Here is an 18,798-nt window from a genome sequence, read left to right on the forward strand (position 1 = left end):
ATATATGCGTACGAATCATAGTCAAAAAGCAGCTAGGCAATTCGATGTTTAAAGTGAAGTAGAAACACGTCATAAAAACCAAATCAGGCTGCACAGCACTCACATGAACATGGGCAAAACTCCTTGTACAAAATCGGAAGACACGTAGCCTATGGATGTCGAAATGGCAAGCTCTTCACTGGCCGCCCCTTCACTGTGGCTTCCCTATAGTATCGCAGGTGAATGCCAGAGGGAGGCTGGAGCCAGGGGAAACATGGATGTACCCAACAACAATACAAGCTGGTGAGCAAGAAAGCAGGATGCTAATAAGCCAGCCTGCTTTGATAGTCCCCCCTCCCAGGGGAGGGACACCGTGTACATGGAAGGAGGTACACAGCAATCCCATGAGTTGCAGCTGCCACACAGGCACCCCACTCCCTAGGCACCTTCTCAATTTTGAGCAGCTGCCTCCATATGGCACTCATCAACTAGAACTACCTTTCGGCTTCTCTGCCATGTCCATCAGGGTGTCATATTAGGCCATAAATAGTGTTGCCAGAGAGAGCAACGTCAACAGTGGACTGCTTTGCTTTGCTTTGCCGAATACTGGTGAGGACAGTGATCCTTCCACCAACTGGCACAAAATACAATGAGCAACTAACACTTCCTCAGTTCCCATAGTTCTACAGTTCCTGCAGTTCTACAGTTCTAACGTGCCACCATTTCCTGCAATTATTCTATGGTGTACAGTTTTGCGATTTTTGTCCAGAGTACTACAGCTACCACTCGGCAGTCGCTCTTTATGTACCAATAGATACTGCCAGCTATGAGTGTCTACGTAGTACTTTCTGTCATAATGACAATATCATAGGTTGCCAAGAGATCACCAAGTTTTTCAGATTTCATTTCATTAAGAATAAGACATCAAGTATCACACATCAAACTACTACCAAAGTTAAGCAAAGTTTAGTATCATTACTATTAATAATGGTTATTGATTAATTGTTATTGTGTTGCCACATTTCTGTTTTAGTGCCGCTCTGTCAAGCAAGTGGTAAGTAATTTTAACTCATGTGCATACTGCCACTTTTTTAGTGAACTGTAGAAGTAGTACATTTTCTGCTAAGGTGAATATTTGGGCTGAAGTGATAGTAACACTCACTCACAATGTAATTGATTTAGTAAACTAAAATTTTAGGGTGTTCCTTTTTCGTGAAGGTAGTCTGTATAACATCACAAGATGAAACGAATGCCATACTGAAAAACTACACCAAAAGAATAAACCTAAATTTAGAACAAGTGAACAAGATGTACAGCTCTAAAAGCTTCAAAGCCAGGTACACACTTGTTCTTAACATAAACAACAAACTTCCCAGTTACTTAAAATGACAGCTAAAAAACTGCAGCAATTGGTGATGACACATGATACTAAACAAGGACCCAAACCCTATCATACAATACACAACCCGTATGGTATCAAACCAGACCTACAGCTGATTCATAGCAAATAGTATATGTCTTAATCTCACAGACAGTCATTATGTAGTTTTACATAAACAATAATGACCTTTTCTGACAAATGAAAATGACCTGCTAACATAAAAAATACACGATAACAGCTAAATGAAGTACTCTATAAAAAGATTCCTTAGGGTGTAACTGATCAATTAGTTAAATGGAGTCAATTAACCAATATACTCCATTCTGCATCTTTTGCATTTAGAAGCATATGTCATGTGCTCATATCGTAATCATGTGTTTAGGGAACATGCCAACTACACCATTAGCACCTGTGCTGTTTTCATTACAAGACGGGTATGGTTAAGATAGTAAAATATTTAAATATTTTTTATAAACTTGTAAAAGTCGCTAAACACACACGCACACACGCACACACACACACACACACACACACACACACACACACACACACACAGACATTCTGTTCACAGATCTTACAGTGATGAAAATAAAACATAAAAACCTAAGACACTGTCAAAACTTATTTTAAAAGGGGTTCATCAGACAGTAACACCGTAGAAAGTCACTCAAGAAGACACAGCTGGTTGATCACTGACTAAAAGATGACCAATGAACCATCCACATCATTATCAAAGCAAATTGCTGTCAGCTACAAGCAAGACAAGCTGGGGGTGCTCCTCAGAGTCGGGCAGCACGAGTTCTTAATCATGTTTATGCTGGCAGTTTTCCTGTAGGATGAATGCCATGGAGTATACCATGGTACCATGGCTTTGTAGTTGGTTTCACCTGGTGTAGCTTGTTGTATTGCATCCACAGCTACTAATTCTCCCACTGACCAATGGTCCTTTCAACAAATTGATGTGTGGATCACCATTCCAGTTCTTGCAAGCAACCACTAGATAACACTATTGTGTTGTGATATTACTACCACTTTAAAATTTATTATTGGGAGAGAGAGCCAGCCATGACAAAATTATTTCATTTGGTGTGCAAGTTATGTGAGAAACACAAAATACCTCATATTTCAGGAAGAATGTAATAATTCCAATTCTGTGGAAGGCAGGTCTGACAGGTGTGAATAGTACCAAAAAATCAAATTACTTATGCAAGAACAGAAAAACAGATAGATGCTGACCTTGGTGAAAGTTAGTTTGGGTTCCAGAGGAGTGTAGGAATTTGTGAGGCAATATTGGTCCTACAACTTATTCCAGAAGGTAGGATGATGAAAGGCAAAGTCGACATTGTACACTGGAGTACACTCTTTGAAAAGCTAACGGTACAAGGGATAAAATACAGGGACCAAGATGGTTATCTGCAACTTCTAGAGAAACCAGACCACAGTTAGCTGAAGGACATAAAAGCAAAAAGGACATAAAAGCAAAACTAGTTTGTGATAGTGAGACAGGGTGGTAGACTTAGTCTGAAGATGTCCAATCTGTACAGTGAGCAAGCTGTGGGGGGAAAAAAATTGAAATTTGGAAAGGGAATTAAAGTTCAAGGCGAACAAATAAAAACTTGACGGTTTGCCAATGACGTACTTCTGACATGGATGGCTAAGGGCTTGGAAGGGCACTAAAAGGAACAGATAGTGTCTTGCAAAAACATTACAAGGTGATCACCATTAAAATTAAAACTACTGTAATGTAATGTAGTCAAAATAAATCAGGGTGAGGGAATCAGGTTAGGAAATGAGACAGTAAATTTAGTAGATGAGTTCTGTTATGTGGAAAGCAAAATAATGGATGATGGCAAAGGAAGAAAGGATAATAAATACAGACTGGCAATAGCAAGAAAAGCAAAAAAGAGGAATTTGTTAACATGTAAAAGAAATTTAAGTGTTAGAAAGTCTTTTCTCAAGGTTTTTGTCTGGAGTGTAGCCTTGTTTGAAAGTGCAACATTGATGATAGGCAATTCTGACAAGAAGAAGACAGAATCTTTTGAAATGTGGTGCTATAGAAGAATGCCGAAGATTATATGGGTAGATCAAACAACAAATGAGGAGGTACTGAATCATACTGGGGAAATAAGAAATTTATGGCACAACTTAACTAAAAGAAGGGGTTGTTAACAGAACACATCCTGAGGCATCAAAGGGTTGTCAATTTAACAATGTAATGAAGTATGGGGGGTAAAAACAGTAGAAGGAGACAAGGCTTGAATACAGTAAACATGTTTAAATGGATGTAGCTTGTAGCAGTTATCGAGAGATGAAGAGCCTTGCACAGGATGGACTAGCATGGAGAGCTGCACCACACCAATCTTCAGACTGAAGGCAACAACAACCCACACATTTCTCACGGGCAGAACATAAAATCTGTCATTTCTGACCAGCTCTCCAGTTTACCATATGTCATTTTTAGTTGATAATTATCAGTAAAAAGGCTGGAACTAGGACAAACATAAAATCACTCACAGAAAAACAGCACTTGTCCTCTTACCAGTTAATTGCTATGGAGAAAAGTATGACACTTAACACAAACTTCTCAGAAAAAACTAAACAGTGGGAACTAATTTTGCATACATTCAGTTTCTCTTGCCTTGAGGAATTACATTCTGGGACAATGTAATAAAAGTAGTTGAATCATTTATTCAGTAAAAGACGACATTAAGAACACAGATTAAAGTAGATAATTTTAAATCTTCCCGAGGCCTCTTCAGGAACCTTGGAAGCCAGACACTCGCTTCCAAGTACTCCTTAAATTTACTTATTGTTAAAAATGAAAGTTAGTTTCATTATAAATGTGAAGACAAAAATAATTTCCATGTTGCCTTCGTCACCTTGTCAACAGCTGAGACTGAGGTTCTGCACTCCAGTTGAAGAACTTGAATAAGTCATCATCGGACACGAAACAAAAAAATGAGAATCTCTACAAATTCAAGAGAAAGTTAATCAGACATTTATTACTAGTATGTTGAGTGTCATAAAAGAAATGTCCAGCACATCAGCACATGTGTTCGCATCCGTAGCCGAGCGATCAGGGTGGTTGGATGCCTGGCTCAGAGATTTTCTATGCTTGGGGACTGGGTGTTCTGTGGCCCTCATCATGATTTCATCATTATCGACATGCAATTCTCCGAGGTCTGGTAAAATAAAAAGACTTACACCAGGTGACTGAACTCCCCGAAAAGGGACTCCAGGCCAAAATATGCCATATGCGCATTTCATATGCAAATGTGATCACACAGGTCATAAATGCCCAATCCATGGGAACTCCACATCCTTGGGTGTGGATATAAGCAGTATTTTTACATGTCACCATGTGAAGGGAGTACCCGAAGTCCCTTAATTTGAGGAAAATTGCCACACTCTGAGTCAACTCCTGTGTATAACAATGTGTTGACAACAGAGATACCTACTGACTATAACAGATTTTAGCATCAGATAGCTGAGCCGCAGTACAACAAGTAACCCACTAATTCAATGTTGGGCTTAAATATGAGAGAACACGAATGTTAGCATGGTGTGGGAATATCACCACTGAATATTTTAAGGGTGGAAAAAGGTCACCTGGACTGATGAGTCATGGTACACACTGGAATGTGCCAATTCTAGGTTATGAGCATATCGCTAACTAGTTCCAGTGATGCATACCACTTGCCAACAGGGCACTGTTAAGGTAAATGGTGGAGATATTTTTGTGTAGGAAGATGTTACATGGGCTGAAATAGAGGGCCTTGATGTGTCTGCCATTGTCTTTCAACGTTGGATATTCAAGATCCTGTTGCGGAATACGTGCATCTGTTCATTTGCCTACTGACCACTGTATGCAACTTGTACCTTCAACAATACACTTCACTTCCCCTTAACTCCCATGCTCTGTCATAATGGATTAAGTAACACTCAACACATGAGAGAGTTGGTATTCCCTGCCCCCTTGTGCACATCATGTGGCCTCAATCCTATCAATGACATGTGGCCGGCCATCAAGTGAAATGCACCTGGAAGCACCTGCAACTGGTCTACATGGACTTTGGTCATGGAACACGTTGGCTTCCCAATGCTTTTGGTGTGTAATTAAGTACATGTCACAACACATCACCACTGACATCTAGGCAGAAGTGTATGATGTTAGCTTGTAAGTGTGAATAATTCTGCTGTTCTTCCTTTGTAAAGCAAAAGCAAATATAATTTTTCTCATCTAAGAAACACCAACCACTGAGAGTGATAATATATTGCTCCAAGTAATATTATACCCCAAAAAATACCTCCTCTTCCTAAGAAAGAATAACTGTTCCTCAGCTTCAATTCCAAGCTTTGGTAGTTTACAACACAGTGACCTCAATATGAAAAAAAAGTCTAGGTGTAGTCAGTTTTCACCAGAAGTGCTTTAGTTGTAGTAATTTTTGTTTCAATGAATATGAACATTAAGAGAGAGATGAAGAGGCCAGAGTTGCTGCTGTGTAACATGTGCAATCTTGCACACAATGACAAACATCTCTGGAAAAAAAAAACATTACTGGGCAATGGTGTACGTGACAAGAACTATAGAAAGAATGCCCATCAAGCCCTAAGTCTGATATACGTTACAACAGAAACAAATCCTGCTAACATGCAAAGAACATTGCTTTGAACCACTGATTAATGTAGGCACAATCTAAACTAAATTACATCAAACTAGCACTGAAACTTCAAATACCTATGCAACCTCTTCTTAACCAATCGGAATAATGTAGAATGATAGTATAAGGTTTCAAGTAACTTACACAATAATTTTTGTAGACAACTACATAAAAATGCTAAAGCAAAGTTGTACTCACCTATGCTTTGTTTTTTAAGATATTAATTAATGCATTCATTTGGACTTTCTTCTTCAGACTTCAACAAAAGTTAGTTTTGTATAACCCAACAAGCACAAACATTCCATGCAAAGCTGGTTTTTCTGGTTCACATCATACCATGCAATATCAATGAAACAACAATACTTTTGAAATAACATGCAACATGAATGCATAATTAAGAATATTACAATAACAACAGAGAAATACTGGAGGAAAAGTCTTTACGAGAAAGAATACAACTGAAAGCAATATTTTCAAGTTATAAAAGAAAAAAAAGGACAGAATACAGAGAACAACAAAACTGGTGCCCAAAACTTGTGCCCTATTTTTGCTTGCCTTATATTTTATATCTAGCAAACTATCCCTTTTCAAATAATATGGCACAGCAAGTGCCTCATGATTACAGAGATGTACGTCTGTAAATTTTGTAAACCATTCATTCAGCTTTAAAAGAAAAAAAAATGTTATTTTAATTTTAAGTTAAAATGTCTTGTAGTCTCATGAGATACCGATAGCTGACACAATAATATTGATGCGCAATATAACAACCACGCCTGGCAGGTTGCTGCGAGCAGTGAACAACACAGCACATCTGGCTGGCAGGGCAAATGGGCTGTCACCCGGCCAATTTAACGCCAAGTGGTCATGGGCCCAGACACACTTTTTTTTTTGGTAGCTAAAGTGTTCCTTTTCACTGACGTAAGTATCGACAATGACTTGGCACAACACTGGTTATTCTTCTTCATTTTCATGTTTGATGGGCCTGCTTGGGTCCTGCATGTAGTTCTCAAGTTCTACCCAGAACCATTAAGTTCTATTTTGGCAGATTGTGATATCATACAGCTAAATAATGGAACACTGTCTAGCCTATAAATTGTATCTATCTCCATAACAAACTGCATCTATCAAATTATTTTCATTTTTAGTCCTAGAGAATTGACAGACCAGTAATTTTCATGAGCTGTGTGTCATTTATTCTGTATTCAGCTAATGTTAATAAATGACTTCTGTGCTATAAATTAGGGACTACCAAAAAATATTTCAGTTTCACTATAATTTGATGTTACCACATTTATAAGGTTAATATACAGTTTTGCAGCAGACATTTCAACCACTGACACTGATGTGCAAACAGTAGTTTGAAGAGGTTTTAGACAATAAAACTCATACTAAGGTGAAAAACATCTCAATTAACACAACATCCAACTGAAAATATACAAGACATACAGAATTAATTTCATCCCGATGAGCACATACATCTTCATGATTGTTTCTCTAGCAGGTAATCCAGTGATGATAGCAACCAATCACAGTGATTAACTATGACTTTATTTTGCTAAAACTGGTTTCCTAAGGGACAGATAGCTTCAAAGGCTTTCACAGTTTGTTTTAGAATTTTAACATCTTGAAAACATATAACAACAATTTGGAGTGGTATGCATGAGTGGTACTACAATTACACCACAGAAAAAACGCCACTCTATACTGCTGTTATGGTATAATGAAAGATAGTATCAGCCAATTATCAGATGTACAAGTGTGAATGCATGTCCTTGAAGTAAATTCATGCTTACAATCCACAATAAATATCAGACATTGAATTGCATTGTTGCAGCAGTTTTGTGTACAAACATGTTGAAGTAACTAAGATGTTTCTGTTTTCGCAGTGGCATTCAGACATATTCATATAATTTATGTGAAGATTACATAGCTTAGAGTATGGTAACTCTTCAGCAATCTTGGGTGGGTGGGGGTGGGGCAGGGACAGTGGCACAAATTCTGTAATGAAAAAATGTAAATTAATTTAAACACATTTAGCAAGCATACCATATATACAAGAATGTTAAACATTTAACATTCACTGTTACATAAAGGCCACCTCTAGACCTCTCTACACATTACCATCTTTGGCCAAATGCTTCCATGTGGACATCTTTAGCCTTTTGTATCTCTTGGAAACCAGTAAAGTTTCCCTGGCTCTACTATTTTCAATCTTCTTAACACTGTGTGGCATTTAAAAAAATAAAAAAATTAAAAATTAAAAAAATTTATTGTAAAACACCAACCCAATCTGTTTTAAGTTTTTGTTTTATCATTCTGCAACCAGTTTCAATAACAGTCACCTTCTGGCAGAACTTATCATTTAAAATGGCAAATGCATGTGGTCTTGAACATCTATTTTTTGAAGTTCTGCCAGAAGATGAGTGTTAGGTTGAAACTATTTCATAGCAATAAAACCAAAACTTATAACATCACGGTGTGATTATTTTACAGCAAAATGACTATCCACTCACTTAGCAACATGCACTGCTGCAACCTCAATTTCATTTTCATTATAGTCATCATTATGTCTTATTCAAGTTCATTTCCTTATACAGTATATTTCTATCTCATTCCTATCATCATTTGAGCTTTTTACTGTTCTATCCTTTAATAGATAACATCTATTTGAGATAGTCATTTCATTTGTCTCCCTCATATCTGCAACATCTTTTGTTAGCTGACTATATACATTTGTTACACGACTGTACCTTTTGTGTAATTCACACCTTCATTTTCCACAATGCTACGTTGTTGAATAATTGTATTTGGTTTGCTCCCTATCCTTATATAAATCATCAAAATTTACTTTCCAGTCCTATTTCTGACTAGTTTTTGTCAAGGTCTGTCAATTTTTATTCTGTATTTTACTAGTCCACAGTAAATTTGCATTGGTAAGTGTGTTAGGACTGACACATTGTGTTTAATTCATTTGTTATTTGACAAAATATAGTCAAATTCTGATGCGAATTGCCAGGTCCAGTTTTTATCTGTTTTCTTCTGGAAGAATGTGTTACGGACAATCATGTCCTCCTCTGCAAATTCCACTATTGTATTACCTGTGTCACTTACATGAGTTTCATAGAGAAGATTAATTCTTCAGTTTTTGGCATACTTTTGCTTAATCCTCCACTATCATCTTGTAGTGGGATTCTGTCATTTATCAGTTTCTGTAATTCTTCATAGAGGTCTCCTACTTGCCCCACAAGACTAAGCGCACTAGTACATGTACTCTATAGATTCCTTGAAATATATTTTGTTTATTTCTAAAAACAAGTATTTCTATTCAGTCTGAGATTCTTTCAATATCTGTAATGTTTTTAATTTTCTTGTCTACAATGAAGCCTGCACCACCAGAGGGGAGTCACTGTCTGATGATGAGCGATTTAAGCACTGCTGTGGTGGGCAGTGTGTAACTGAGTTAAGGGCACAGTTAGTAAGTTGCTATTAAGTGACTGCGTGTAGCAAGGGCAGTGACTTTGTGGCCGGTGGTATGCTTGAGTAGTAGTTACATTTTAAGTGATAGTCTGTGCTGATTTAGTCTCAGTTGTTGCTGGTTGGCCAGTGAAGGTCACCCAGCGGAAAACTTATTTTGAAGGGACAGTTAGACATTTACTTGTTCTTGGCATTTAAGTATCCAGAAAAAACCTGTCTTAGCTGTGGTGACATATTTGTTACCTATTGCTCGGTTCTGACCACTGGGCACAAGGGCCGCTTGTGGATCAATTTCTGTTGGTTCCTGACTGAAAGTTACATTGTGGACTCTGTTATTTGGGCTGTGATTGATTTATATGTGGATCCTCAGAAATTCTACTGAGCATTTATTCTTCATTTTAATGGTTGTTACATTGTTACGTGGACTGTGTTCCTTGCCGTCCTGGTTACCCAATTTTGTTAGAAGCAGAGTAGAATCACTGAACTAGTTATGTTAGGTTGTTTAGTAAGTGGTTTTTAGTGGTTTCCTGTAACTGATCTTGTGGTGTTAGTGGAACTGCTTGGAAAAGTCCTAACGTGCTGCTCGAGGGCCCCATTCAAAATTGTAAACCTCACGTAAATGAAGTCACTACTGTGCCGTAGTAAATAAATTTTATTTGAGGTTGTTTATTGTGCCTTGCGACTATGAGTGGCTCTTTTAATCTCAAGTTGTTCTGTATACATATTATACTAAATAAATCACTAAAATTACTAAAATACACAATTTTTGAGATTGATTGATTGTGTTTCTTGTGTTACTGGAAGGGGACTTTTTAATTGTGTCTGTTTATTTTGTGTACCCATTGACCTCAAAACGGGCCAGTGTATTATAAGTAATGCCTCTACTGAAAAAAACTGTTCAGTTGCAACGGAAAAAGCTTTATGATGTCCTTAACCTGTAGTAATGGAGTTAAATTAAGAAACTACTGTGGCTGCCCAGCTATTTAGTCTAGTGCTGTTAAACTCAGTATTTTTTTGGTTCTGCTTCCATTACCATCTAATGGTTCAATGTTACAGACAGAATTTTGTATGCAGTTGTACTATTTCAGGACGTGATTAGCAGTGTTGAGTTTTGGGTCTGCCTAATTTTGAGGGTCTGTTCTGTAATAAGTTTTCTGAATGAAAGTGTGTACTGTTTGGTTTGAATTTCATTATTTAACACGGCCTTGCTGGCCTGGTACAAGTAAATATATTTGCTCCAGTATTTCTGTGGACTAGCCATTCTGAGTTAAATTCAACACTCACTTAATGTCAGTGTTACACATAATTTTAATTATATCAATAGTTTTTAATAGTCCTTTGTTGGTTGTTTCTGAACAAGTGTTTGCTCATTCGATCACTCTATTAAATTCTGCCAGCAGTTGTTTTTCTTAAGCTCCTATAGTAAATTCTGTTGGCATTGGTTGCTCACATTTGTTGTGCCAACAGTTGCTTTTCTTAAGCTGCAATAGTAAATATTGTTGGTATGATGCTTCATACTGAAATCATCAACTTGTCTGTATTAAAACAGCTGAGTGTTACTTGCATAAAATCGAAAGAGTAAATTTTGATGTGTTTTTGGTTTGTAGTTAGTTCTGTCAGCAGTTACCTTTTGGTAAAGTCTCATTAATAAATTCTGCTGGCAGGGGCTGTTCTTATCCGATGTGCTTCAAACAGTCATGTAAATTGTCATCATATTACGATATGTTTCAGAGAGAAAATGTATTATAATTGTAAGCCGATTCATTCCACTCATAGTTAGAGATCACAATTATGATCCATAGAACACGCAAATAACTAACTGACTGACTGACTGACATACAGACATTTTTGCCCCTCAAATGTTCGTATACAAAAGTGGCACATCAGCTCAAGTGTGTGATGAGATGTTCATTGGCCATTTCATGCAGGAATACATTACATGTTTGTGCCTCAGTGCTTTATACTTCAAGTATTAGCCTAATTGTAGCACCAAGCAAACATATACTACTCTGAAACACTGCAACACATTTCCAGGTTGCTAAAAATTTAAAAGAAACTGTGTAAAGCAGAGTAATGTTTTATAGAAAAGAATTGTATGCTCAATCTGTATGTAGCCACTGGCTCTGAAAACCTGCAGACTTTAATATCTTTTTTATGAATGCATGGTGTCTGCTCTTTTGGACATGTCCAAAAGAAAGATACCACGCATTCATATAACTGACTTGCCTAGATGGGCAATGAATCCACCTTCTTCAGTGTGGATACACAAGTATGTCCGAACTCCTGTGGTAATCTCAATGCAGTGAGCATGGAGAAAATGGACAGGGAGAGCAGATAAGTGGCACTCAGTGAGAGTGTGTATCGGCTGTGAGGCGTACCGAGATAGTCTGCACAGTTGCGCTAAACACTAAGTCCTGTGGGGTGCAGTGGTTAATGCAACTGCCTCGTACGCAGGAGAGCCTAGCTTTGCATTCCAGTCAGGCACACATTTTCACGTATTGCCACTGGTGCCACACAAAGTCCTGAAGCAGCTGATATCAACCATCCCTTCCCTTTCCATTCCACCCCCCCCCCCCCCTCTTCCTCCTTCAATTAAATCAAAATTTAATATGTTTACTCATGTGTTCTCCCACTGTCGCTTAGTAAGTAGAATTTTTATCTACCCAATTAAATTATACATACAAGCTCTGCAAGCCACAATAAAGAGCATGATGGAGAGTATCATGTACCACTACTAATCACTCCCTTTCCTGTTCCATTCGCTATGGGAAAAATACTGTCAATGCACTTGCGTAGAAGTCCTAATTTCTTTTAGCTTGTTTTCACTGTCGTTATGCAAAATGTACATTGGCAGCACTAGAATCATTCTGCAATAAGTCATCTTCCCTCCACAGACTCCCATTTGAGCTCAAAAAACATCTCCGTAATATTTGCATACTGATCAATCCTACCTGTACCACATTTAAGAGCATACCTCTGAATTGCTTCAATGTTTCTCCGTAATCTGAACTACTGGGGATTCCAAACACTCCAGCAGTACTCAATGACAAGTTACACTAGTGTTTTTTACTCTGTCTCCTTTATAGATGGACCACATTTTCCTAATAAATTGAAGTTGACTGTTTGACTTCACTATTACTAACCATACGTCCTTGCTCTATCTCATATTACTTTGTAACATTGTTGTTGTTGTTGTTGTCTTCAGTCCTGAGACTGGTTTGATGCAGCTCTCCATGCTACTCTATCCTGTGCAAGCTGCTTCATCTCCCAGTACCTACTGCAACCTACATTCTTTTGAATCTGCTTGGTATATTCATCTCTTGGTCTCCCTCTATGATTTTTACCCTCCACACTGCCCTCCAATACTAAATTGGTGATCCCTTGATGCCTCAGAACATGTTCTACCAACCGATCCCTTCTTCTAGTCAAGTTGTGCCACAAACTTCTCTTCTCCCCAATCCTATTCAACACCTCCTCATTAGCTATGTGATCTACCCATCTAATCTTCAGCATTCTTCTGTAGCACCACATTTCGAAAGCTTCTATTCTCTTCTCGTCTAAACTATTTATCGGCCACGTTTCACTTCCATACATGGCTACACTCCATACAAATACTTTCAGAAATGACTTCCTAACACTTAAATCAATACTAGATGTTAACAAATTTCTCTTCTTCAGAAACGCTTTCCTTCCCATTGCCAGTCTACATTTTATATCCTTTCTACTTCGACCATCATCAGTTATTTTGCTCCCCAAATAGCAAAACTCCTTTACTACTTTAAGTGTTTCACATCCTAATCTAATACCCTCAACATCACCCGACTTAATTCGACTACATTCCATTATCCTCATTTTGCTTTTGTTGATGTTCATCTTATATCCTCCCTTCAAGACACCATCCATTCCGTTCAACTGCTCTTCCAAGTCCTTTGAGGTCTCTGACAGAATTACAATGTCATCAGCAAACCTCAAAGGTTTTATTTCTTCTCCATGGATTTTAATACCTACTCAGAATTTTTCTTTTGTTTCCTTCACTGCTTGCTCAATATACAGATTGAATAACATCGGGGAGAGGCTACAACCCTGTCTCAGTCCCTTCCCAACCACTGCTTCCCTTTCATGCCCCTCAACTCTTATAACTGCCATTTGGTTTCGATACAAATTGTAAATAGCCTTTTGCTCCCTATATTTTACCCCTTCCACCTTTAGAATTTGAAAGAGAGTATTCCAGTCAACATTGTCAAAAGCTTTCTCTAAGTCTACAAATGCTAGAAACATAGGTTTGCCTTTCCTTAATCTAGCTTCTAAGATAATCCGTAGGGTTAGTATTGCCTCACGTGTTCCAATATTTCTACGGAATCCAAACTGATCTTCCCCAAGGTCGGTTTCTACTAGTTTTTCCATTCGTCTGTAGAGAACTTGTGTTAGTATTTTGCAGCCGTGACGTATTAAACTGATAGTTCGGTAATTTTCACATCTGTCAACACCTGCTTTCTTTGGGATTGGGATTATTATATTCTTCTTGAAGTCTGAGGGTATTTCGCCTGTCTCATACATCTTGCTCACCAGATGGTAAAGTTTTGTCAGGACTGGCTCTCCCAAGGCTGTCAGTAGTTCTAATGGAATGTTGTCTACTCCCGGGGCCTTGTTCCGACTCAGGCCTTTCAGTGCTCTGTCACACTCTTCACCCAGTATCATATCTCCCATTTCATCTTCATCTACATCCTCTTCTATTTCCATAATATTGTCCTCAAGTACATCGCTCTTGTATAGACCCCTCTATATACTCCTTCCACCTTTCTGCTTTCCCTTCTTTGCTTAGAACTGGGTTTCCATCTGAGCTCTTGATATTCATACAAGTGGTTCTCTTTAATTTTCCCGTAGGCAGTATCTACCTTACCCCTAGTCAGATAAGCCTCTACATCTTTACATTTATCCTCTAGCCATCCCTGCTTAGCCACTTTGCACTTCCTGTCGATCTCATTTTTGAGACGTTTGTATTCCTTTTTGCCTGCTTCATTTACTGCATTTTTATATTTTCTCCTTTCATCAATGAAATTCAATATTTCTTCTGTTACCCAAGGATTTCTACTAGCCCTCAACTTTTTACCTACTTGATCCTCTGCTGCCTTCACTACTTCATCCCTGAAACCCTACAACCTCTGGTTTAGTCAGTTAATCCAGATCCCATCTCCTTAAATTCCCACATTTTTGCAGTTTCCACAGTTTTAATCTACAGTTCATAACAAATAGATTGTGGTCAGAGTTCATATCTGCCCCTGGAACTGTCTTGCAATTTAAAACCTGGTTCCTAAATCTCTGTCTTACCATTATATAATCTATCTGAAATCTGTCAGTATCTCCAGGCTTCTTACATGTATACAACCCTCTTTTATAATTCTTGAACCAAGTGTTAGCTATGATTAAGTTGTGCTCTGTGCAAAATTCTGCCAGGTGGCTTCCTCTTTCATTTCTTACCCCCAATCCATATTCAGCTACTACGTTTCCTTCTCTCCCTTTTCCTACTACTGAATTCCAGTCACCCATGACTATTAAATTTTTGTCTCCCTTCACTATCTCAATAATTTCTTTTATTTCGTCATACATTTCTTCAATTTCTTCGTGATCTGCAGAGCTTGTTGGAATATAAACTTGTACTACTGTAGTAGGGGTGGGCTTCGTGTCTATCTTGGCCACAATAATGCGTTCACTATGCTGTTTGTAGTAGCCTACCTGCATTCCTATTTTTTTAATTCATTATTAAACCTACTCCTGCATTAGCCCTATTTGACTTTGTATTTATATCCCTGTATTCGCCTGACCAAAAGTCTTGTTCCTCCTGCCACCGAACTTCACTAATTCCCACTATATCTAACTTTAACCTATCCATTTCCCTTTTTAAATTTTCTAACCTACCTGCTCGATTAAGGGATCTGACATTCTTCGCTCCGATCAGTAGAACGCCAGTTTTCTTTCTCCTGATAACGACGTCCTCTTGAGTAGTCCCCGCTCAGAGATTCGAATGGGGGACTATTTTACCTCCGGAATGTTTTACCCAACAGGACGCCATCATCATTTAATCATACAGTAAAGCTGCATGCCCTCGGGAAAAATTACGGCTGTAGTTTCCCCTTGCTTTCAACCGTTCGCAGTACCAGCACAGCAAGGCCGTTTTGGTTAGTGTTACAAGGCCAGATCAGTCAATCATCCAAACTGTTGCCCCTGCAACTACTGGAAAGGCTGCTGCCCCTCTTCAGGAACCACACGTTTGTCTGGCCTCTCAACAGATACCCCTCCGTTGTGGTTGCACCTACAGTACGGCTATCTGTATCGCTGAGGCACGCAAGCCTCCCCACCAATGGCAAGGTCCATGGTTCACAGGACGGTTTGTAAGATTATGCTTACATAAGTAACTGATATGACTGTGTCAAGCAGCACATCACTAATACTGTACTTTAACATTACAGGACTGTCTTTCCTACTCATCTGATTTAACTTACATTTTTCTGCACTAAGTCTTCCTACATCCTCCTGACAGTACTCAACAATGACACTTTCCTGTATACTGCAGCATCATCAGCAGTCACAGATTGCCACTCACGCTATCTTTCAGATCATTTACAAACATGGAGAACAAGAGTGTTCCTATCACATTTCCCTAGGATACTCCTGACAACACTCTTGTCCCTAATGAACACACACCATCGAGGACAATGTATTGGCTTCTATTACTTAAGGAGTGTTTGAGTGACTGATATATATGTGAACCTAGCTTGTATGCTCAGACTTTCGTTAACAATCTGCTATGGGACATTGTGTCAAACACTTAAGACTTTTTGTGGTATAGTAGAATCAAACTGATGTTCTTCAGCAACAACTAAAAAACAACAACGTATGAAATTTCATAATGAAACACTGCTAATTTGCGGGGACAAAATGAACCTAACACATTTAGTCACTTTACATACCCCACCAGGCCTCTCAACCTACAAATCCATACTACTCTACATCAATCATCTTGACAATTGCATAACAATTCAGAGATTTTACAGCATAAATAACTGTATTTCATGGCATGTGGTAATGTTGAAATGTTGAATCCTATCACTATGAGAGAGTAAGATAGGGGTACTTCTCTATCTCTCTTCCAGTTATCAGTTAAATCACCAGCAGCCAGTTAGCAGCTTAAGAAGAAACAGAGAATATGTATAATTTTGGGTGTTAAGGAAAATCATGTAACTTCTATTCCAGCACTCCAACTTCTATTCCGACACTCCTTAATAGTTCTATCATTTACTCATGCAACACAGATGACTATCTTCACTTGAGAGGAGATGGTTGCCTCCTAGATTTCTGTAGTGCCACTTATATATGCCTTAGTGCAAATCTGCAATCTTCAATATACTAAAGTTGTCTTCCTATTTGCTTAAATACTTTGGGATGCATATTGCAGCAACACAGTAAATCATTCTTCAGTAATATGGTTTACCATGTCTGCATAGAACATGGCTGTACAGTTGGCTGTATGGGCTAAGCTAATGGGTTATTTCATTTTCACCATTGCTGTTCCCTAAATGTATATAACAGAGAATCAGCTGCTGAAGTTCATGTTATCTACAAATTCTTACTGTGGAATATTAGCAGAGGAAGAAGATCAAAATGAAAATGAATCAGAGAATAACCATACAAATGAATTAATGCACCAACTTATCCACATATACAAATAACGTATGCACATTCTCCAATTGCATACAGCTCTTACTAATCTGACCGTCATAAGTGGTGGTCAATAATATATTACCGCATTAAACTTTTCTTAACAAGAGGAATGGCAAGAAAGTCATCTTGTGAAAGAATTCCTGCCAGTATTCCTATTTTGTAGATGCCCAAAATTAAAAGAAAGGATAGCTTTTCTGTTCAGTTCAGCCCTAGGTGGTTTGTTCAAGTCCCATGATTTCATTTTTAAGAAAAACAGAACTTAAGTAGTGTAAATGTTTGGACACAGCTGCATTATGTATATTGGAAAACATTTTTAGATTCTTCAGTTCCTTATTTATTTACAAAACTGACAGAAATCTGTGTACTTAAAACTCTGCAGTGATCTCTCACTGAATTCAGCATAAAACAAGTGGGACATGAAACAACCATCTATCACTCCAATTCTATGCCTAAATTTTATTATATATTACAGGACAACTGGATCTGTGGGGGGAAAAGGAACACACAAACACACACACACACACACACACACACACACACACACACACACACAGAGAGAGAGAGAGAGAGAGAGAGAGAGAGAGAGAGAGAGAGAGAGAGAGAGAAAGAGAGCTGCTGGCTAGCTAGCTTGCTTTGAGTGAGCAATTACGAGAGTCTTGGAGGCTTATCTGTACATGAAATATTAAAAGTTTTAGGTACCATGGACTACTATATTGAGATAAATCAGATTACTAGAGATAATATACATATCCCTCAGATAATTAAGAAATACACAGATTTCAGTAACAGCTGATAAATAATCACATCCAGGAAAAGAAAAAATACATTCATAGGAATATTTAAATACTGTATGTGAAATGTAGGAAGAATTAACAGAATAAAAATTAGTGTTTGATAACATTATTCAGAAAGGAATATTTGGAGAAAAAGTGTTTCTTAATATGGTACCTGCAATGGGGAATCATCATGGACGGCTTCCTCTTTTCACTCGTAAATAACACTGCAAAGTCAAATACTGCACTGGATACAAAATTTTACAGTTCTATGTCAACTCTACTCCTTTACCAACCTTGTGAGCCTGAGCGCCTGTTACATGGTGAGCTAGACCTGCTTGTAGAAGGAGGGCTATCCTGGCCACGGGCTGCTGCAAATCCTGGAACTCTGTTGACTTGGAATTGAAAGCGTCGATACGTTTTACGTTGTGGGGCTCTACCACTGCTTGATCCTGCACTCACCAGAAACTTGTAGTAAGTGCTCAATCTCAAAAAGAATTTTAACCAGCAGACAAAGTATTTCCTTAATCTCTCCAAATATATATTTATAAAATGTAACTGTAACTCTTCAACATTTTAAATGACTCAACTTTTCTCACTGCTTCATGACAAATGTACATTACAGTAATGGTTTTCAAATACTGTGAAAGAATTAAGAAGATACCTCTGTCTGTTATACAACAAACTAGTTTTTTTTTACCTGTATGAAGCTCAAGGATATGCCTATGAGCACACACAAGCAAAAAGCCTACACAATGTTTCTAAAAAAAAAAAAAAAGAAAGACACGTAATATGCAACTTGAACTGAGCA

The 18,798-nt window shown here is 38.0% G+C and overlaps 1 protein-coding gene across 5 annotated transcripts in view; it reads right to left on the minus strand.

Moving 5' to 3' along the window:
* The window catches only part of LOC124592612 (protein CLEC16A homolog), a 248,311-nt gene that overhangs the window by 24,503 nt on the left and 205,010 nt on the right, over positions 1–18,798 (minus strand). For 2 of the 5 annotated variants that reach the window (XM_047131853.1, XM_047131855.1), the window contains exon 18: positions 18,284–18,439. The exons of 2 other annotated variants lie outside the window; for them this stretch is intronic. In XM_047131853.1, coding sequence (XP_046987809.1) covers positions 18,284–18,439 — 156 coding nt within the window. Of the gene's footprint in view, positions 1–18,283; positions 18,440–18,798 lie in introns of those variants that run through there. One more of the 5 variants, XM_047131858.1, reaches the window with a different exon arrangement.

This window comes from Schistocerca americana, chromosome 2 (genome assembly GCF_021461395.2).
Source record: "Schistocerca americana isolate TAMUIC-IGC-003095 chromosome 2, iqSchAmer2.1, whole genome shotgun sequence".
Lineage (NCBI taxonomy): Eukaryota > Metazoa > Arthropoda > Insecta > Orthoptera > Acrididae > Schistocerca > Schistocerca americana.